Source organism: Medicago truncatula, chromosome 4, assembly GCF_003473485.1.
Source record: "Medicago truncatula cultivar Jemalong A17 chromosome 4, MtrunA17r5.0-ANR, whole genome shotgun sequence".
Lineage (NCBI taxonomy): Eukaryota > Viridiplantae > Streptophyta > Magnoliopsida > Fabales > Fabaceae > Medicago > Medicago truncatula.
The window spans coordinates 10,809,415-10,826,351 of NC_053045.1; the positions used below are offsets into that span (position 1 = coordinate 10,809,415).

The window sequence follows — 16,937 nt, forward strand, 5'->3', positions numbered from 1 at the left end:
ATGTTGATTAATATTTATATATCAATTGATGTTGATGATTACTGATAATTATGATGAAAATGTGATGATGACTCTTAATTGGATTATGACTTTATTGTTGTGTGGACGTAAATATTTGATAATGCAATTGTTGTTGATGTTATCCTTTATATTGTTGTTGAATATTTATGAGGTGATTTTGCATTGTCAAGTCTTTCCTTGTATGTCCATGCATCATAGTCATGTTGAGTCTTGATGTTGTAAAGGAGGGTTACTCTTTTACTTTGGTGATAATGTAAGACGGGTGTGAAATTTTACATATGATGTTTTTGTTGCATCATGTGTGACGACCTTGAGGTGATTTGGTACCACATGCATATATGTGTCGGGATTAGGCACATATCATATTGGCGTGAGTCTTAATTGATGTATTTGAATGATGATTGATGATGATAAGTGTGTTTGATGAATACATACTTGTGATATTTAGAATTGTTGCATGAATGTGTATATGGAAGTTAATTGCTCATGATTAATTAATTGATACTTGATTTGATTCATTTATGTCTAACTATTTATGTGGATTATGATTGTTGTAAAGCTTACCCCTAGTGGTTTTGACCACCTACCTGTCTATATGGATGGGTAGACGAAGTGCAAGATTAGTCGCTTTGGTGAGTTGCTTGGTGATTGCTTAGATAGAGGGAGTTATCTCCGTTATCGTTTCCTTAGAGTCTTAGGATAGGCTCTGATCTAGGATGTATGTCTTATGATTATTCTAGATTGTTTATTTTGGATTTATTTGTGTTGTGGAGATTTACCCAATTGTCGGAATTTGAAGAATTTTTATGTTGATGTATTTTGACCTCATGGCATGTATACTTTTGAAGTGTATGGTTTATATCCGCTGCAACGGTATAGAATTTTTATATATGCTTGTTATTTGAACATTGTTGATGATGTGGCGTCTATTTCTTGGATATTTATATTATTCGCGTGTTTTATTGCTTTAATAGAAATAGGGCGCTACAAAAAACATGCTAAAAATAACGTAAGATGTCCTGTCATCATACAACGATTGAGAAAAAGATAAAGATTGTCTAATACCCAAGACTTCTTACATAACTATTTCATCAAAGCAGAATAGTTCAAAAACTGGAAGGTGTGGGTTTTCATGACCTAGGAATACAGGTAGCTCAAGTGATGACAACATAATTTATGGGAAATATGAGAATCATCAAGTCTGTGGTAATGTCAAATGGATTCTCAATCAGAAAAGAATGCAGAACCTTTATCCCAGACTTTCCCTCGATCATCCAAGAACCAAATACCAAAGATCTAGCAGACCTAGTGTCACAAGCTTCTGAAGATCTAATCTGACATGGACCATGCTCCTAGGGCATGGACCATGCACCTAGGGTAGGGTGCGTTTCACAGTCACATGCGCCTAGGGCATGGAGTGTGCTCCCTGAGAACTAAAAAAGTGTGGGGCAAAATTGATTTTTTTTCGACTTTTGTGTTGTTATTTTATGTTGTGATTTTCTCAGATTGGAGTGGAGGTAGGATGTGAGAGTTCAACAGATCACCATTTGTATGACTGAACAGACTATTCAGAAAATCTGAATCAGTGTTTTGATAAATGGTTTAGCTAGAGGGTAATGATATAGGTGGCGAAGGAATAATGATGGATGGTACTGAAGAAATGTTAACATATTATGTAAGCTCAAGATCAATACCTTTTGTATTATGAGATTCTTCTGCTTTGCCTGGTGAGGTTGGCTCAACGGTAGCTGTTGTGAGGTTGGCTCAACGGTAGCTGCTTCTGTGACTAGCATGCTGACTTCTTCTGCTTGCTTCTGTTGCTTCTCTTGGTTCTCACACTCATCTACATCGATGAATATTAGATGACACAAATCTTCCTTAGCATGTACATTCTTCTTCCTTTCTGGTGAGGGAATGAGTGAGTGAATAGTACCAGAGTTCCTTGTGAGCTTGGAAAAATCCGTTTTGTAGACAGATCACAAAGTCACATACTCTTAATTTGTCTCTGAGTCGGTTTTGGATTGCCTCGTCTTTTTGGGTGCTTGAGAAACTTTCTCATCACCTTTCCTCTTAACCTCGACTTTCTTTAACTTCTTTGTTGGAGGAGATGTTGTGACTTTGGATGATTTCCTCTTATTCTTCTTGTTGTCTGCAGTTTCTGAGTCACCAGGAGTTTAATCCGGAAAGAACTAATCCGCAACTAATTACTAATATTTTTCATTGAAAAAAAATAATTTTAAATAAGACTGGTACCTTGGTCTGTTGTAAATTTGTAAGAACTAATTTGACAGACAATGATATAACTCAAAGACTAATTTATTTGTAAGTGCAATAATTTTGTTACTAATTTTTGACCGTAAATAACACACAAGTTAGCAGAAGGACCAAGTTGTTCAATATAATTCAAAATGTGATTGTTTTTGCCATGGCATCCCCCAGTTTTTCTATAATTACACAAGATTCCCTTTGTCTCGATGGTTAGGAAGTACAATTTTCTTTTGGATGTCTCGTGTCTGAGTCCTAATTCCCCTCATTTTTATATTTCTATTATATTATATTTTAAATTTTATTAAAAAAATGTTCTTGAGGGGGAATCGAACACGCACCACTACACTGAATTCTAGCAAAAAACTGACCCCTAGACCGGTTACTGATCTGAAGAATATTATGAAACAACTAAACATATATTCCATAAATTTTGGCACCCCCAAGATAAAAACTCAAGATCCGCCATTGCCTAACTCAAGGTCCTAAATACGCCACTACCATTAACTATAATTAATAAGAGTGTTTTAGAAAATGAAACATATTTTGAACATATTTCTTATCATTTCTTTAACAATTATGTAAAACTCAAAAGGAACCCTTAATTTGAGACAGAGGATATATAATAATCGATGAAGTTTAATATCTGCAAAAAAGTGTTATTAAGTGAAGTAAACTTAACAAGGGTGACACTTGTTTTCTTTTGGTAAGGTGTGGGAGCACTCTTGACTGAGTTTCTATTTTTTTTTTTTATATTCTTTTGAAAGTTGTAGTGGTGTAATTGGGTGGTTAGTTGAAGTAATTTTCGTTTTGGTTCTTGCTTGATCTATTTTGCATTGTGAAATTTCAATTCTTAGTTTGCTTTCTACATTGACGGAGTTGCTAAGTTGCAATCAAACTTTTGAGTGTGTATTAATTATAACAGTAAGAGTGTTGCTAGCACTACTCTTATATAAAATCAGATGTATTTTTAAATTTATTTATTTATTTTTTTTTTTTTAATTTCTACGAAAGTGGTGCACTTTTCCATGAATATGCTTTTAGTGCAACTCCTTACCAATGTAGTCAAACAATTTCTTAAAACTCATTGTTATTAGTCATTTCGAAACAATGTATTCACCAAGACAAAGGAGTGGGTGGAAGGATAATGGGTGCATGCACAATCAAGAAAAAGTTAGGTGAACATTACAATCAAAATATATAGCATAGAGCATCAAAATTTATCGTATGAAACAATGTTTTTCTAAAATATGAATGTGAACAAATAACCCTTCAACTCATAAGATGATCTTTAATATATAGAATTAGAAAGTTAGAGTATCAGTACACCGAAATTTATATATTCAAAAGTGAGGCGTAGTTGGTTTTCCTCTTTATGTAGTATAGTTCGGTTTTTCCATTTTATTATGGTACTTATTCCTATCAAATTGATAAATCAGCTTTATCTTATAATTGATTTAACTAATGATGACTTGAACATCAATATTATATATTCGGATATACGAGTACTTCATCGTGCTCTTAATTTAGAGATGTTTTGAGTTTGTTTACAAATTGAATCTTTGAATTTTAGACATAGAACTTGTACTCTTTTAGATATAATATACCGATTTGAATGGATAAATACCGTAATTCCAAACATATATTTTTTTTTCACACACATACCTCATCCATTACGAAACGCAGGAACTAAAGCTATATAATATAGTGAAGCTAATTTAATAAAAAATATATATATTTGGTGATGCTAAACTCAGTCTAACTTAATGCCAGTTCAAAAGGAACACTGTGGTATGGAGGAATTCTTTGTTTTGCATTTATAAATGGCAACTATACCCTATTAATCATCATCATAAAAATAATTTTTATAATGTATGAGACCAAGTTTCACGTCTCTATTATTTTTCATCATTTTTTAGAATTGTACGATCTTGTACCAGATCTTCGTTTAGTTATGATGATAGCAACCACTCTCACTGAAAAATTATATAATAACATTTTTTTGGCATATTTAATTACTGATCCTGTCGGTGTATTATTGTAAAATTAGGCAATTTGTCCAATCAATTCACACATAATTTCAAACCTGGCAACTATATAAAAACAAAATCATAGGTAAATAATGTAGAAAATCACCAACAACCCTTGAATTTTGTTACAAGAAAGGGCCAAGTCATCACCTTATCAAGATTGTGAGTGGATTCACAAAGATCACGACTAGTATAAAAGGAGGAAGTCACTCTTGTGTTTTCTGCACCAAACTCATAAGTCACTAACATGGCTTCCTCAAACTTCCTAGTGCTGCTTCTTTTTGCTCTATTTGCCATTCCTCAGGGTCTTGCCAATTATGAGAAGCCTCCGGTTTACCAACCACCGGTGTATAAGCCACCAGTTGAGAAACCCCCGGTCTACAAACCCCCTGTAGAAAAGCCACCAGTATATAAGCCACCAGTAGAGAAGCCTCCAGTTTACAAACCACCGGTGTACAAGCCACCTGTGTACAAACCCCCAGTAGTGAAACCCCCAGTCTACAAACCTCCTGTTTACAAGCCACCGGTGTACAAGCCACCAGTTTACAAACCACCAGTAGAGAAGCCCCCAGTTTACAAGCCACCTGTATACAAACCCCCAGTAGTGAAACCCCCAGTCTACAAACCTCCTGTTTACAAGCCACCAGTTGAGAAGCCTCCAGTTTACAAGCCACCAGTAGTGAAGCCACCTGTTTACAAGCCCCCAGTCTACAAGCCACCAGTAGTGAAGCCACCTGTATACAAGCCTCCAGTCTACAAGCCACCCGTTTACAAGCCTCCAGTTGAGAAGCCTCCGGTCTACAAGCCACCTGTTTACAAGCCCCCAGTTGAGAAACCTCCAGTCTACAAGCCACCGGTTTACAAGCCTCCAGTCGAGAAGCCACCAGTTTACGGACCTCCTCACCACCCATAGGACTCTCGGATGCTTTTAAGTAAATAAGTTAAATAAGAGATATATAATGTTTCCAAAGCAAGGATTATATATTCTTGGAATCTTCATTTTAGTCTTTTGTTTACAAATCCTATTACCAAGATAAGAATGTGAAAGAAAATGGTGCATTTGTACTCCAAGTTATGAATAAGAACGTTGTGATTTAGCACTTTTTAATTTGTGTTGGTTGACTAAATTGGACATAGTATATATATACTCTACTTAATACTCTGTCATATCAGTAAGGTGCATGAAAGTTCAATTTTCTGTAGTAGACATAACGAATAATTAATTTATGTTTGAATCTAGAATTTACTAAACTTCACGTACTTGGAATTTCATTGCATTATAGCTTGACTCAGTAGTAGCTTTAGTGAAAAATGATTTTGGTGCTTAAAATTTTAAGAGTTGGAGTTTGGACAAATTATACACTCATATAATTTAGTTATCTTTTCAAATTTACAATTACAATTTTCAAGGTTCTATATTTGTGTTGATGCACCAATTAAGAGAATGATCAAGAAAATTAGGTTTTTAATTGGTTTTTATCGATGATTTCTGAAGATATATTTCGGCAGATGAACTAATCCTTCAATTTAAGAGATTAAATTGCCATTTTACAAATTTCAATGATTATATTATTACCTAATCTTAAATATAATTTTTAGGGCTAAAACGATGATTCACTCAATATATATTGTGATTTCTTATTTTTTTTATGATATAAAGATAGCTGAAGTTGTGTGATATACAAAGTTATATTTCCTTTGGAAGATAAGAGTCCCCCACCATATTGACATGAAAGTGAACGTGGGAAAATATGTGCAATTAAGGTTCCAAATATTAAACAATAGCCACAATAATTGTCTATAACTCATAACAAATATAAGAACTTGATAAGAAAAATAATAAATATAAGAACATGAGCAGGCCATAGTTTTTTAGCCCGAGAAGCTTCATCTTCTTTTTAAGTCTAACATTTTTTAATCTTCATTCAAAGAAGATTGGTGATTTTGGGATATTTTTATAAGATAGGTAAATAATGAAATTTGTGTTGTACTCGAAGAAATCTACCACACGATTTGAATGAATATATTACTTTTAGTCAAAATAAATTAAAATAAAGAATGTAACATTTCAAACTCACTCACATATAAAGAATGAATTTACAATCTTTAAAACACAAATATTTAATCCTTAAATCTAACACCTCTCTTAGTTTTAGCGAAATGAACTTTGTGTTGTACTCGAAGAAATCTACCACACAATTTGAATGAATATATTACTTTTAGTCAAAATAAATTAAAATAAAGAATGTAAAATTTCAAACTCACATAAAAAGAATGAATTTACAATCTTTAAAACACAAATATTTAATCCTTAAAACTAACACCTCTCTTACATTTATTTTGTTTACGTACCTTTATTTTGTTTTCAAATACTTATATTTAGTTGAATTCCTTCATTATACTCTTTTTAATGAATTTTCTGAACAAAATAAAATTGTGTTACTCAGTCACTCAAATTAGAGTGGATAGAGCAATGAAAATATTTATTACTATGTAGTTTATAGTTGGAGTGATCGGATAGTCTAGTGGGATCTTAGCCACTCTCGTTTGACTCACTTGGAGCATGTCAAAAATATTTTTTTGAAAATGAACGATGGAGATTTACTTTGCACTAGGTCCAGTGAAAAAGATATGGGAGATAATCCCAATCTTAGCTTATTGGGTAGGCCAGTGTTGAGAATGGATTCTCTCAAATGTAATTATCTCACTAGTCTAATTACCAACACAATCAAAGAGAAAAAATAGTGGGATGTAAGTAAAAAATCCATATTCTACTTACTCAATCATCTATACAAGCTACTTTAATTATCTAGTCGAACGTTACGAGCGTTACAAGAGAAATCAGAATATCGATGATCAAAATCCTTCAAAGCAAAAGATGTTGTTGTGTGCAAGTGTGAGTTATATGCCCCACATCGGATAAAAGAGTAAAGGTTGAACACCTTATAAGTAAGAGGACCATAAACCCAAAGCCTTAAGGTTTTGGGTAAGAGTGTGGTGTCTCCCTTGCTTGTCTGGTTGTTCTAGCCTCGATGTGGACGCTCCCCCAAGCTCCCCTCGCTGACCCAACAGTGGTATCAGAACCCCGGTTCGATGAAGGGTACGACTGAGGCCGCCTGTCAGTTGTGCAGAAAGCAGCAACGACGGTACAAGCAACAAGTGGCTTCTTGTGCAGCAACGGCTATACATGCAAAGTAAAAAGCTTCCACGCGGTACAAGCAACAAGTGGCTTCTTGTGCAGCAATGGCTATACATGCAAAGTAAAAAGCTTCCACTCTAGGGGAGCGACTCACGCTTGAGGGGGAGTGCTGTTGTGTGCAAGTGTCTGTTATATGTCTCAAATCGGATAAAAGAGTAAAGGTTGAACATCTTATAAGTTAGAGGACCCATAAACCCATAGCCTTAATACTGTCCTTTTTGCATATTTAGCCCCCCCGAAACCAATTTTAACCAATTCAACGATGACGTGGATGTCACGTGTGTAATGCTTTAATTATTTTAGTTTTAGATAGATACAGAGAGAGAGGTGTCATATGTCAAAAAAAAAAAAAGATAGAAAAGATTTCCTTCCTTGAATCGTTGAGGTAACTACAAACTAAGACAATGATGTTATTGGTTACTTGTTTCTAATACCTTTGAAAAAGATAGTTAGACCAATGTATTGGTCATTAACTCTTTTCAATGGTTACTACCCTAGTGTCTAAGGTGAGTCATAACAACGTCAAAGTAAGTACAATTATTATTAATTTATGTCTACACCTAATCAATAATTGAAGGTTAAGATAGGTCAAGCCAACAAAGTTAAGGTTAAGATAATCATTTTCACCTAAATTGATTTATGAACATATGTTAATGATGACAGTCCGTCATATCACATTTTTAGAGTCTTTTCAATTAAGTTTTTATTCTAATTTTATTAATTTAGTACTTAATTTAGAGTCATTTTAAATAAATTGTCATTTTCTTATTATTGAGTCAACTAGTGTATTATTACTATTATTATTGGTCAATTAGTGGCTAGTAAAGAGAATGAAACAAAAACATGGTTTTGTGATGGATGTGATTGGCCAAGAAAAATGATAACAAGTTGAACGAAAGAAAAGAAGACCACACAATGTTGCATTAGGGTGCAGGAATCAAAACCAATATAATTGGGCTTTCTTTCATGGACGTTGAACCAAGAAAAAGAAAAGAAAAGATAACTTGCTGCATAATGTTAATTTGGAAAGAAAAATAGGTTTGACAAGCTATAAAAGGAGACCACGCACAGGAACAAAGCAGACGATTGGGAAAGAAAGAGCAGCACGCGGTACGAGACAAAAGGAGGAGGAGAAAAGCTCATGGAATTTGGAATATGCAACAGTACTGATTAAATAGAACAAAGCCGGTAGACCATAATTCGATCGGTTTATTTCTTTTAGTATGTTGTTTATTCCTTTAATATGTCTAGTTAATTCCATTTGATTGAGTCACGATGAACCTATTGTAATATATGAATCAGTAGTTAAAACTCTTTTTATTATCAATATTATTCAGTCTTTATTCAGAATTATCTGTGTTCATTGCCTTTCATATGATTGTTTGCATTGTTTGCATTGTTTGCATGACTATTAACCCTAACTTCTTACAATCACATAAATTGATCTTAGGAATTGAATGACTACTAACCCTAACTTTTAATCCTGAAATAATAATTCTGTTTAATTCAACATAGGAACCTAGAGATAGGAAATTGAGGATTATGACATATAACGTTCTAACATCGCTTCCGCGGTTATTCAACCAGTTTAAAAGATTAAAAGGTTATAACTTAGGAAATGGTTTTGAGTCAAGAGATTGATCAAAACTAATTAGTTAATTTGTCGTAAAGATTGAATAAGTGTTGAGAGCAAAGAGAGATAAACTATTTCACATAAAACAATAGAGGATTTACCGGCTGATCATCTGTTTTAATCCAATTATCAAACCATTTTATTTTATGTTATTTACTTTTTATTGCACACAAACGTACTGCCTCATACACTTATAAAATTTACACATCCTAGATATTAACTTTATTGCTAGTTTGAGATTAACACAGTCCTCGTGGATACGAACTTATTTTATTACTTCGATAGTTTTAGTACACTTGCTAAAATATTTATGAGTTAACCAATAAAGAGTATCAAGAACAACTTTAACCGAATAAAATAGAAAAGTAATTAAATGAAATTTATAGAATTATTCAAAGTTACATAATCAAACAATTACGAGGAAGTTCTTATTTCATGACCTAACATATATAGTATTAGCTACTCATAGATTTTCTAAACATATATAAATAGATATGAAGAAGAAAGCATGAGAAAAGGATCAGCAAGTGAGGATTAATTGGCTCCCTAATGGCCGTGGTCACTCCAATCCTTCCAAAATTGTGTTTCTGCCTTCGTCTTCTCGCTAAAAAGTATTTTCCACTAACTTAGGTTTCAATATTTATAGGTGTGCATTTCCTTAAGTTTTTGGGAAATTGGCACACGATGCGATCCTATTCCTCATGATGCGAGGATAACATAACTAATCTTGTTGGCCTCACGTTTATTGTCCCGATGCAAAGCTCATGAAGATTGATACGATTCAAGGAAATGTGATTTGATTTAACCAAGCAAAAACCAAGATCATAGGATAACAATGATACGATTCAAAGAAGTGTTAACTTGATTCACAGTAATACAATTCAAAGAATCATGAATCGTTTAAAAATTTATGGAAAATTAGCAGAAACTTTTCATGATAAGATTCAAAAAAGTTTGAATTGAATCAATTGGTTAGAAAAACATTTTGACCAAGAAAAATGAAGTTTTCTTTATACAAACAAAACACAAGACAACAAGGGATCATATGATTTATGAGGCAAGATTTCTAGGTATGCTTTAACATGATATTAGTCAATAACAACTAATATCTAAACATCATCAAATAAAAACTACCTAATGAACATCATAAAAACACAAACCTATAACTACACAACTTCATCCAACTTATTGGGTGTACCGCATTAACTAGATAATGGTCATATCTATACTATATATAAAGAAAATAACATGTTTTTCAAGGTGAGAAAAACACGAGAGGGGGGGGGGGGGGGGGGGGGGGGTTGAATTGTGGTTTCTTTCTCTTCTCCTAAAACCGAATTCACTATTCAGAACTTGATAGAGTTCAGCTTCTGAAGTAGTGTTCAGAGTCTAGTTGCAGCGGATAAGAAAAGAGAGAGAGAGAGAGAGGCAAGACACAAAGCAACTATACAGATTCCTTCCACAAACCGGAACTAGTCATGTCCCCCTTGCACCTCCAAGAAGAGTTCACTAAAATCAATATTCGATTACAATTGCTCAGGGCTCAAAATAGCAAGAGACTTCAAACTACTCAAGAACAACTACAAGAGATTTCCTATGCTCAAGAACAAAATCAAGAGACTTCCTATGCTCAAGCACAACTGCAAGAGACTTCATACAAATCAGATAAGACTCTTAAGATTCTAGAATTTCTAAAATATGAAAGTTGATAAGAAATTCTAAGTGAACTTTGATGTGAAACATTTTTAGCAGAGTTTTGGCACTTGTAAAATTGTTGTAAGTCTCTTAGAAATCTTCAAGTCTTCACTCCTTTATATAGAGGTGTGAAAGAGACGTTGTTGATTTCCAACACATTAAAAGAGTCGTTATTGAAGCTTGATCAAATTTCAATTCCATTCCAAGTATAGAGGAATACCAGCGTAGTCACAATTGTTGTTCTTGTACTATTGCAGACAGAAAACAGAGTAGTGGAGAAGGTGGTTGTACAATTGTACTATTGTCCTTTTCCAATGTTCTTCAAGGGATAAGCATCCAATGACTTCAAATTCCTCTTAATTAGTTGTTGCTCTAGACTTCTATTCCTTCTGCAATGATAGGCATGATAATAACAACTCTTGACAAATATTGAAGCTTCCAGTCTTTCAGCTTATGATCTTAAACTTCTAACGACGTCAGCTTCTGGTAGTCTCCAGCTTATGATAAAAGTGCTTCTGATGATGTCATCTTCAGAACCTCTTTGTCTTCAAAACCTCTTTTCCTTCAGATGGTTCCTTGCAACTCAAGCTTCCTTTTTTTAAATTCCATTGCTCTCATTTGTTCTTCTAGAACCCATGCTTCATTTAAAGACACTCAAATTTTTGTATATGGTCCTGCACACTTGAACAAATATTATCATATCCAATTGAATTTTTTTAATACCTTGTTATCATCAAAACTTAAAGGGTAATGTTAAACACATTTTGTTCCAACATTTTTGACTCTTTTAGAATGACTTTTTCTCTTTCCAAAATTACCATCAACTTTCAATACAAATAACACATACAACAAGAATTGTGTTATTTGAACATCCATATATGCGACAACTTTTGTGACAACCAAAATTTTACAAAGAAAATGAAGTAGTGGCACAAAAACCAAAGCAATAGAGAGAGAAAGTAAAAAGATAATGTGAGTATGAGAGAGAAAGTTGTCACAAAAGTTGTAAAAAATAGTTGTTCAAATATCATTTCTCCATACAACAAATAGATGAGAGTAAATTCAAACATTAAAATAAAATTGTAATACACACGATATGAGTATATATGTCCAGTTTTTTCCTTTATCATTTAAAAAATGTAACAAACAAGATGAGAATATCAGAGAGATGAGAGATAGTGACGTGAGACAAGAAAGACCTCTCCGTGGCCCGCCTTTGCTTGAACGGTGGTAACCGCACCAGAATTTATCTCCATTTGAGAGATACACTAGGGGGTAGGTATGCAGCCTGGGTGGTAGAAAATGGGGGGGGGGGGGGGGGGGTATGGGTGATTGGTCTGTAGTTAGGTCACGAAAGAGGAAAGCGACGCAATCGGAAGATCGAGGAAGGGACAAGTCAAGGGTTTCAGAGCGACGCGGAGGCACGGTAAGGGTTAGAGGGATCGCACATAATGATTACGGGTTTGATGGCAGAGAGGCGCGACAATCAGCAAGGGCTCTTCATGATCAGCAAGGTTTGGGTCGTTATCAGTTTGGAAACAACGATTTGGCTTTCGACAGATGCGGGTCTGATGCTATCATGGGAAAAGGCTTCTTCGACGACAAACATAACAATGGTAGTAAAATTACTTTCTATTTTGCAAACATTCCTGATTATATGCCGTTGTTTCGTCTCCGTCAATACTTTGAAGTGTGTGGTATTTTGTCTGATATCTATATAGCTAGACAATTCAATTCCCGTGGTCAATTTTATGGCTTCGTTAGATTTTTGAATGTGAGGAACAAGGACAAATTAGCACAAGATTTGAATAATGTATGGATTGGTGACTTTAAGGTCTGGGCGCGTGAAGCAAAATTTGATAGGTTTGCACAATATGATGATGATCATAGGGTGTCTATGCATGGTGATAGAAGGGATGAGAATGGAGGGGAGAGGAGGCCGGTGGTGAGAACTAATGGTGATGGAGTAAAAAATATGAGGATGTGTAATTTTAAAAAAATAGGAGGGATAATAAAAATAGTTGTTGGTCTCATTTTAAAAAAAAATAAAAAAATTGTTTATATATTTTTGTTATATTATCGGTGTCAATGAAATGGATAATCATGGTTAATTTGATTTGTTATAATTTGAAAGCAACACACATTTATATCTTTAATTTTAATCAAAATCAAAATGTTATAAAAAATACTATTGCTAATTTTCAAATGTTAACACAATAAAAAGAGCAGAAAGACGGAGTGCCCGTCTTTTCACTAGTTATAATAAAAGAAATTTTATTTGATGTATTGATAATGATACTGAAACTTTTTACACATACATCCAAACATTATTCATGACATCACTTTTATACAAGTTCTAAAATATCGCTGTAACAAAAAGGTTAAAAAACAACTCATGAAATATGTACATGATTTAATTGAATATATGTGTAAAAGAAATTATATATCAACATCTATAAATTAAATTTATTATTGAAATGAAATACTAGTAAAAATGATGGCCAGCATTTATGAAAATAAAGGTCTAACTGATCATGGGCCAATTTAAATCAAAAGTAGATTTGTGCCCTCTAAAGGGTACTAGAATATAAAAGATGGACGGCAAACAAGGGACACAAAGAATAGAGATGCTCAATTTAAAACACAACTTCGATTTTTTTTTTATTTACTAAAAAATAACTTAGATTGTTTAGAGAAGATAGGAATTCAATTAGTCTGACAACATATTTTGGAAGTACAATTAGTTTCACAATTAACTATTTTGATAATCCTCCTTATTAAAAAAAAATTAATATTCCATTTCGTCAAATAAAACAAAAAGTTAGGGAGTGATGAGAGATCTTAGTCAATATTGTTTTGCACCATAATATTTTTGAGAGATTGATTTGGCATTTACATGCTTCCAACAAATACAATGTAACAAGTGCTTATAATTATATGATATCGTCTCTTAATATTGTGACAGCTGATCACTTAAACACAATTTGGAACAACGAGGTCCCTCTGAAAGTTAGTCATTTTACATGGAGTTTGCTCTGTAGCCGATTACCAACAACAAATAATTTTATCAGAAGGCACATTCTTAATCATAATGTTCAACTTTGTGTAGGCTTTTGTGGTATAATGTAAGATATAGACGATCTATTTCTCTCTTGTGATTTTTTTGAAATTTTTTAGATTGGTATCTATAATTGGCTCGGCTTTACTATGGTACATCCAGAACATCCGAATAACTTTTCAACTCATATGGTTAACTTGTGTTTGGGTGATTTGATGGGAAAGAAATGCTTGAAGTTTTCGCAATCAAGAAGAATCGTTACAACATCTTCTTGACAAAATTAAGCTTCAATCCTATTAGTGGTTGAAAGCGAATAGAATTTTCGCTCAATTTTAATAAAGTGGATACTATATGAGATTTTCGCTCAATTTTTTATGAGTATGGACTGCACTTGGCGTTAGTCATTGAACTCATTTTACGAGACTCAAGTTCCAACTTAAGCCAAAAACTGAAACCAAACAAATGAAGTAAAAAACTCAAGTTCCAAACTAATGCGTGATTTTAGTCAAAACAATGTTTATTTTTTGACAGTAGTTAGTTTTGGATTACAGCTATATCCCTACACCCCACAAACTATACCCCTCTCACCAATAGACAAAACAAAAGAGTAGGTGGAAGGGTACATAATTAAGAAAAAGTTATGTGAAAAACAATATTTTCTATAGCCAAAACCAAAAGATATATATTGCATTATTGCATATATACCAATAAAAGAAGTACTGTGAAATACAAGATAATGGCATTAGATTAGAAATGGCCAATTTGATCTGTCTATTTTTAATCATATTATTTAGATTTGTTCAATCTTTTACCAAATCTTATTTAGTTATGCAAAAAGCAACACCTCTCGTTGAAAGATAATAATAACGATTTTTGGCATATGTTACTAATATTGATTGAAAAATGTTACCAAATGATGCAACTTCCCAACTCCAATCCACTCATAATTTCAAACTTCGCTACCATATGAAAACAAAATCACAGGTAGAAATGTGTTGGAAATCCTCAACAACTATTGACTTTTGGTACAAAAGAGTGCCAAGTCATTACTAATTCAAGATTGAGACATGCAGCTGTGAGTGGATTCACTAAGATCACGACTAGTATAAAAGGAGCTGGTCACACTTGTATTTTATGCACCAAATTATAAGTCACTAACATGGCTTCCTCAAACTTTCTAATGATGCTCCTCTTTGCTCTCTTTGTCATCCCTAAGGGGTTTGCCAACTACGAGAAACCTCCAGAGTATCATCCACCAGTTGAAAATCCCCCATTTTATAAACCACCGGTAGAGAAACCACCTGTGTATAAACCACCAATAGAGCAACCTCCAATTTATAAGCCACCTGTAGAAAATCCTCCAATTTATAAACCACCAGTAGAGAAACCACCCGTGTATAAACCACCGTTTGAGAAACCTCCAATCTACCATCCACCAGTAGAGATACCACCAGTGTACAACCCACCAGTTGAACATCCTCCAATTTACAAGCCTCCTGTATACAAACCACCAGTAGAGCAACCTCCCGTCTATAAGCCACCAGTAGAGAAGCCTCCAATTTACAAGCCACCAGTAGAGAAACCTCCTGTTTACCAACCTCCTGTTTACAAGCCCCCAGTTGAGAAACCTCCAGTGTACAAGCCACCTGTAGAAAAGCCACCAGTGTACAAGCCACCTGTAGAAAAGCCTCCTATATACAAACCACCAGTAGAGAAACCACCAGTGTACAAACCACCCGTTGAGAAACCCCCGGTTTATAAGCCACCAGTAGAGAAACCACCTGTGTACAAGCCACCAGTTGAGAAGCCCCCAATTTACAAGCCACCAGTAGAGAAACCACCTGTATACAAGCCACCAGTTGAGAAGCCTCCAGCTTACAAGCCACCAGTTGAGAAGCCACCTGTAGAGAAACCACCAGTGTACAAGCCACCAGTTGAGAAGCCACCTGTTTACAAGCCACCTGTAGAGAAACCACCGGTGTACAAGCCACCAGTTGAGAAGCCACCTGTTTACAAGCCACCTGTAGAGAAACCACCGGTGTACAAGCCACCGGTGTACAAGCCACCAGTTGAGAAGCCACCTGTTTACAAGCCACCTGTAGAGAAACCACCAGTGTACAAGCCACCGGTTGAGAAGCCCCCAATTTACAAACCACCAGTTGAGAAGCCTCCAGTGTACAAGCCACCGGTTGAGAAACCACCTGTCTACAAGCCACCTGTAGAAAATCCACCTGTTTACAAGCCACCATTTGAGAAACCTCCAATTTATAAACCGCCAATAGAGTATCCACCCGTGTACAAGCCCCCTTTTGAGAAACCCCCCATCTACAAGCCACCTGTAGAGAAACCTCCTTTTTACAAGCCTCCGTTTGAGAATCCACCATTTTATATACCTCCAGTTGAGGAGCCTCCTGTTTACAAGCCTCCATTCGAGAAGCCACCAATTTACACTCCTCCATTCTAGAGCCCACCTTACCACCCAAAGTTCCCTCGGGCAGGCGATGGTACTCGTTAATAGAACATGCTATGAAGAAAATATGTTAAATAAGAGATATATAGAGTTTTTTATTTAATCAAGGAATATATATATTCATGTAATCTTCATTTCAATACTTTGTTTACAATACTCTTGCTATGATAAGAATATGAGTGAAAAACAGAGAAAGAAAATAGTGTGCTTTTCTATTCGAAATTATGAATAAGATTTCTATGATTTAGATGTTGTGTTGGTTGACTAAATCGTGATACATCGACAGAGGCAGAGCCCCTCATGCGCCAAGGTGGGTCATGGCCCACCCCCAAATTTTGTTTCTTATTATATATATATTATGTTTTGTAAATTTTTGATGTTTTTGTAGCATGTTGTAGTGGTTAAGAGCCTTTTTGCCAAGTCGTATGTGCTAGGTTCAACTCTTGCCAAAACCATTTTTATTTATTCTTTTATTTTCTTTTGTATAAAAAAAAAACATAATTCATAATTGTTAAAATAATCCTTTTTTTTGTTACTTAATCCTTTCTTTCTTTAATAAAACATAA

The 16,937-nt window shown here is 34.4% G+C and overlaps 2 protein-coding genes across 2 annotated transcripts; both read left to right on the forward strand.

Annotated features, from left to right (window-relative positions):
- Positions 1-4,523: 4,523 nt before the first annotated feature.
- On the forward strand, positions 4,524-5,424 carry LOC25491732 (repetitive proline-rich cell wall protein 1). The gene has a single exon (XM_013599747.3). The coding sequence runs from the start codon at positions 4,564-4,566 to the stop codon at positions 5,227-5,229; it is 666 nt and encodes a 221-aa protein (XP_013455201.1). The 5' UTR covers positions 4,524-4,563; the 3' UTR covers positions 5,230-5,424.
- A 9,598-nt stretch (positions 5,425-15,022) lies between these two features.
- Positions 15,023-16,741, forward strand: LOC25491734 (repetitive proline-rich cell wall protein 2-like). Its single transcript, XM_013599749.3, has one exon. The coding sequence runs from the start codon at positions 15,061-15,063 to the stop codon at positions 16,363-16,365; it is 1,305 nt and encodes a 434-aa protein (XP_013455203.2). The 5' UTR covers positions 15,023-15,060; the 3' UTR covers positions 16,366-16,741.
- Positions 16,742-16,937: the final 196 nt, after the last annotated feature.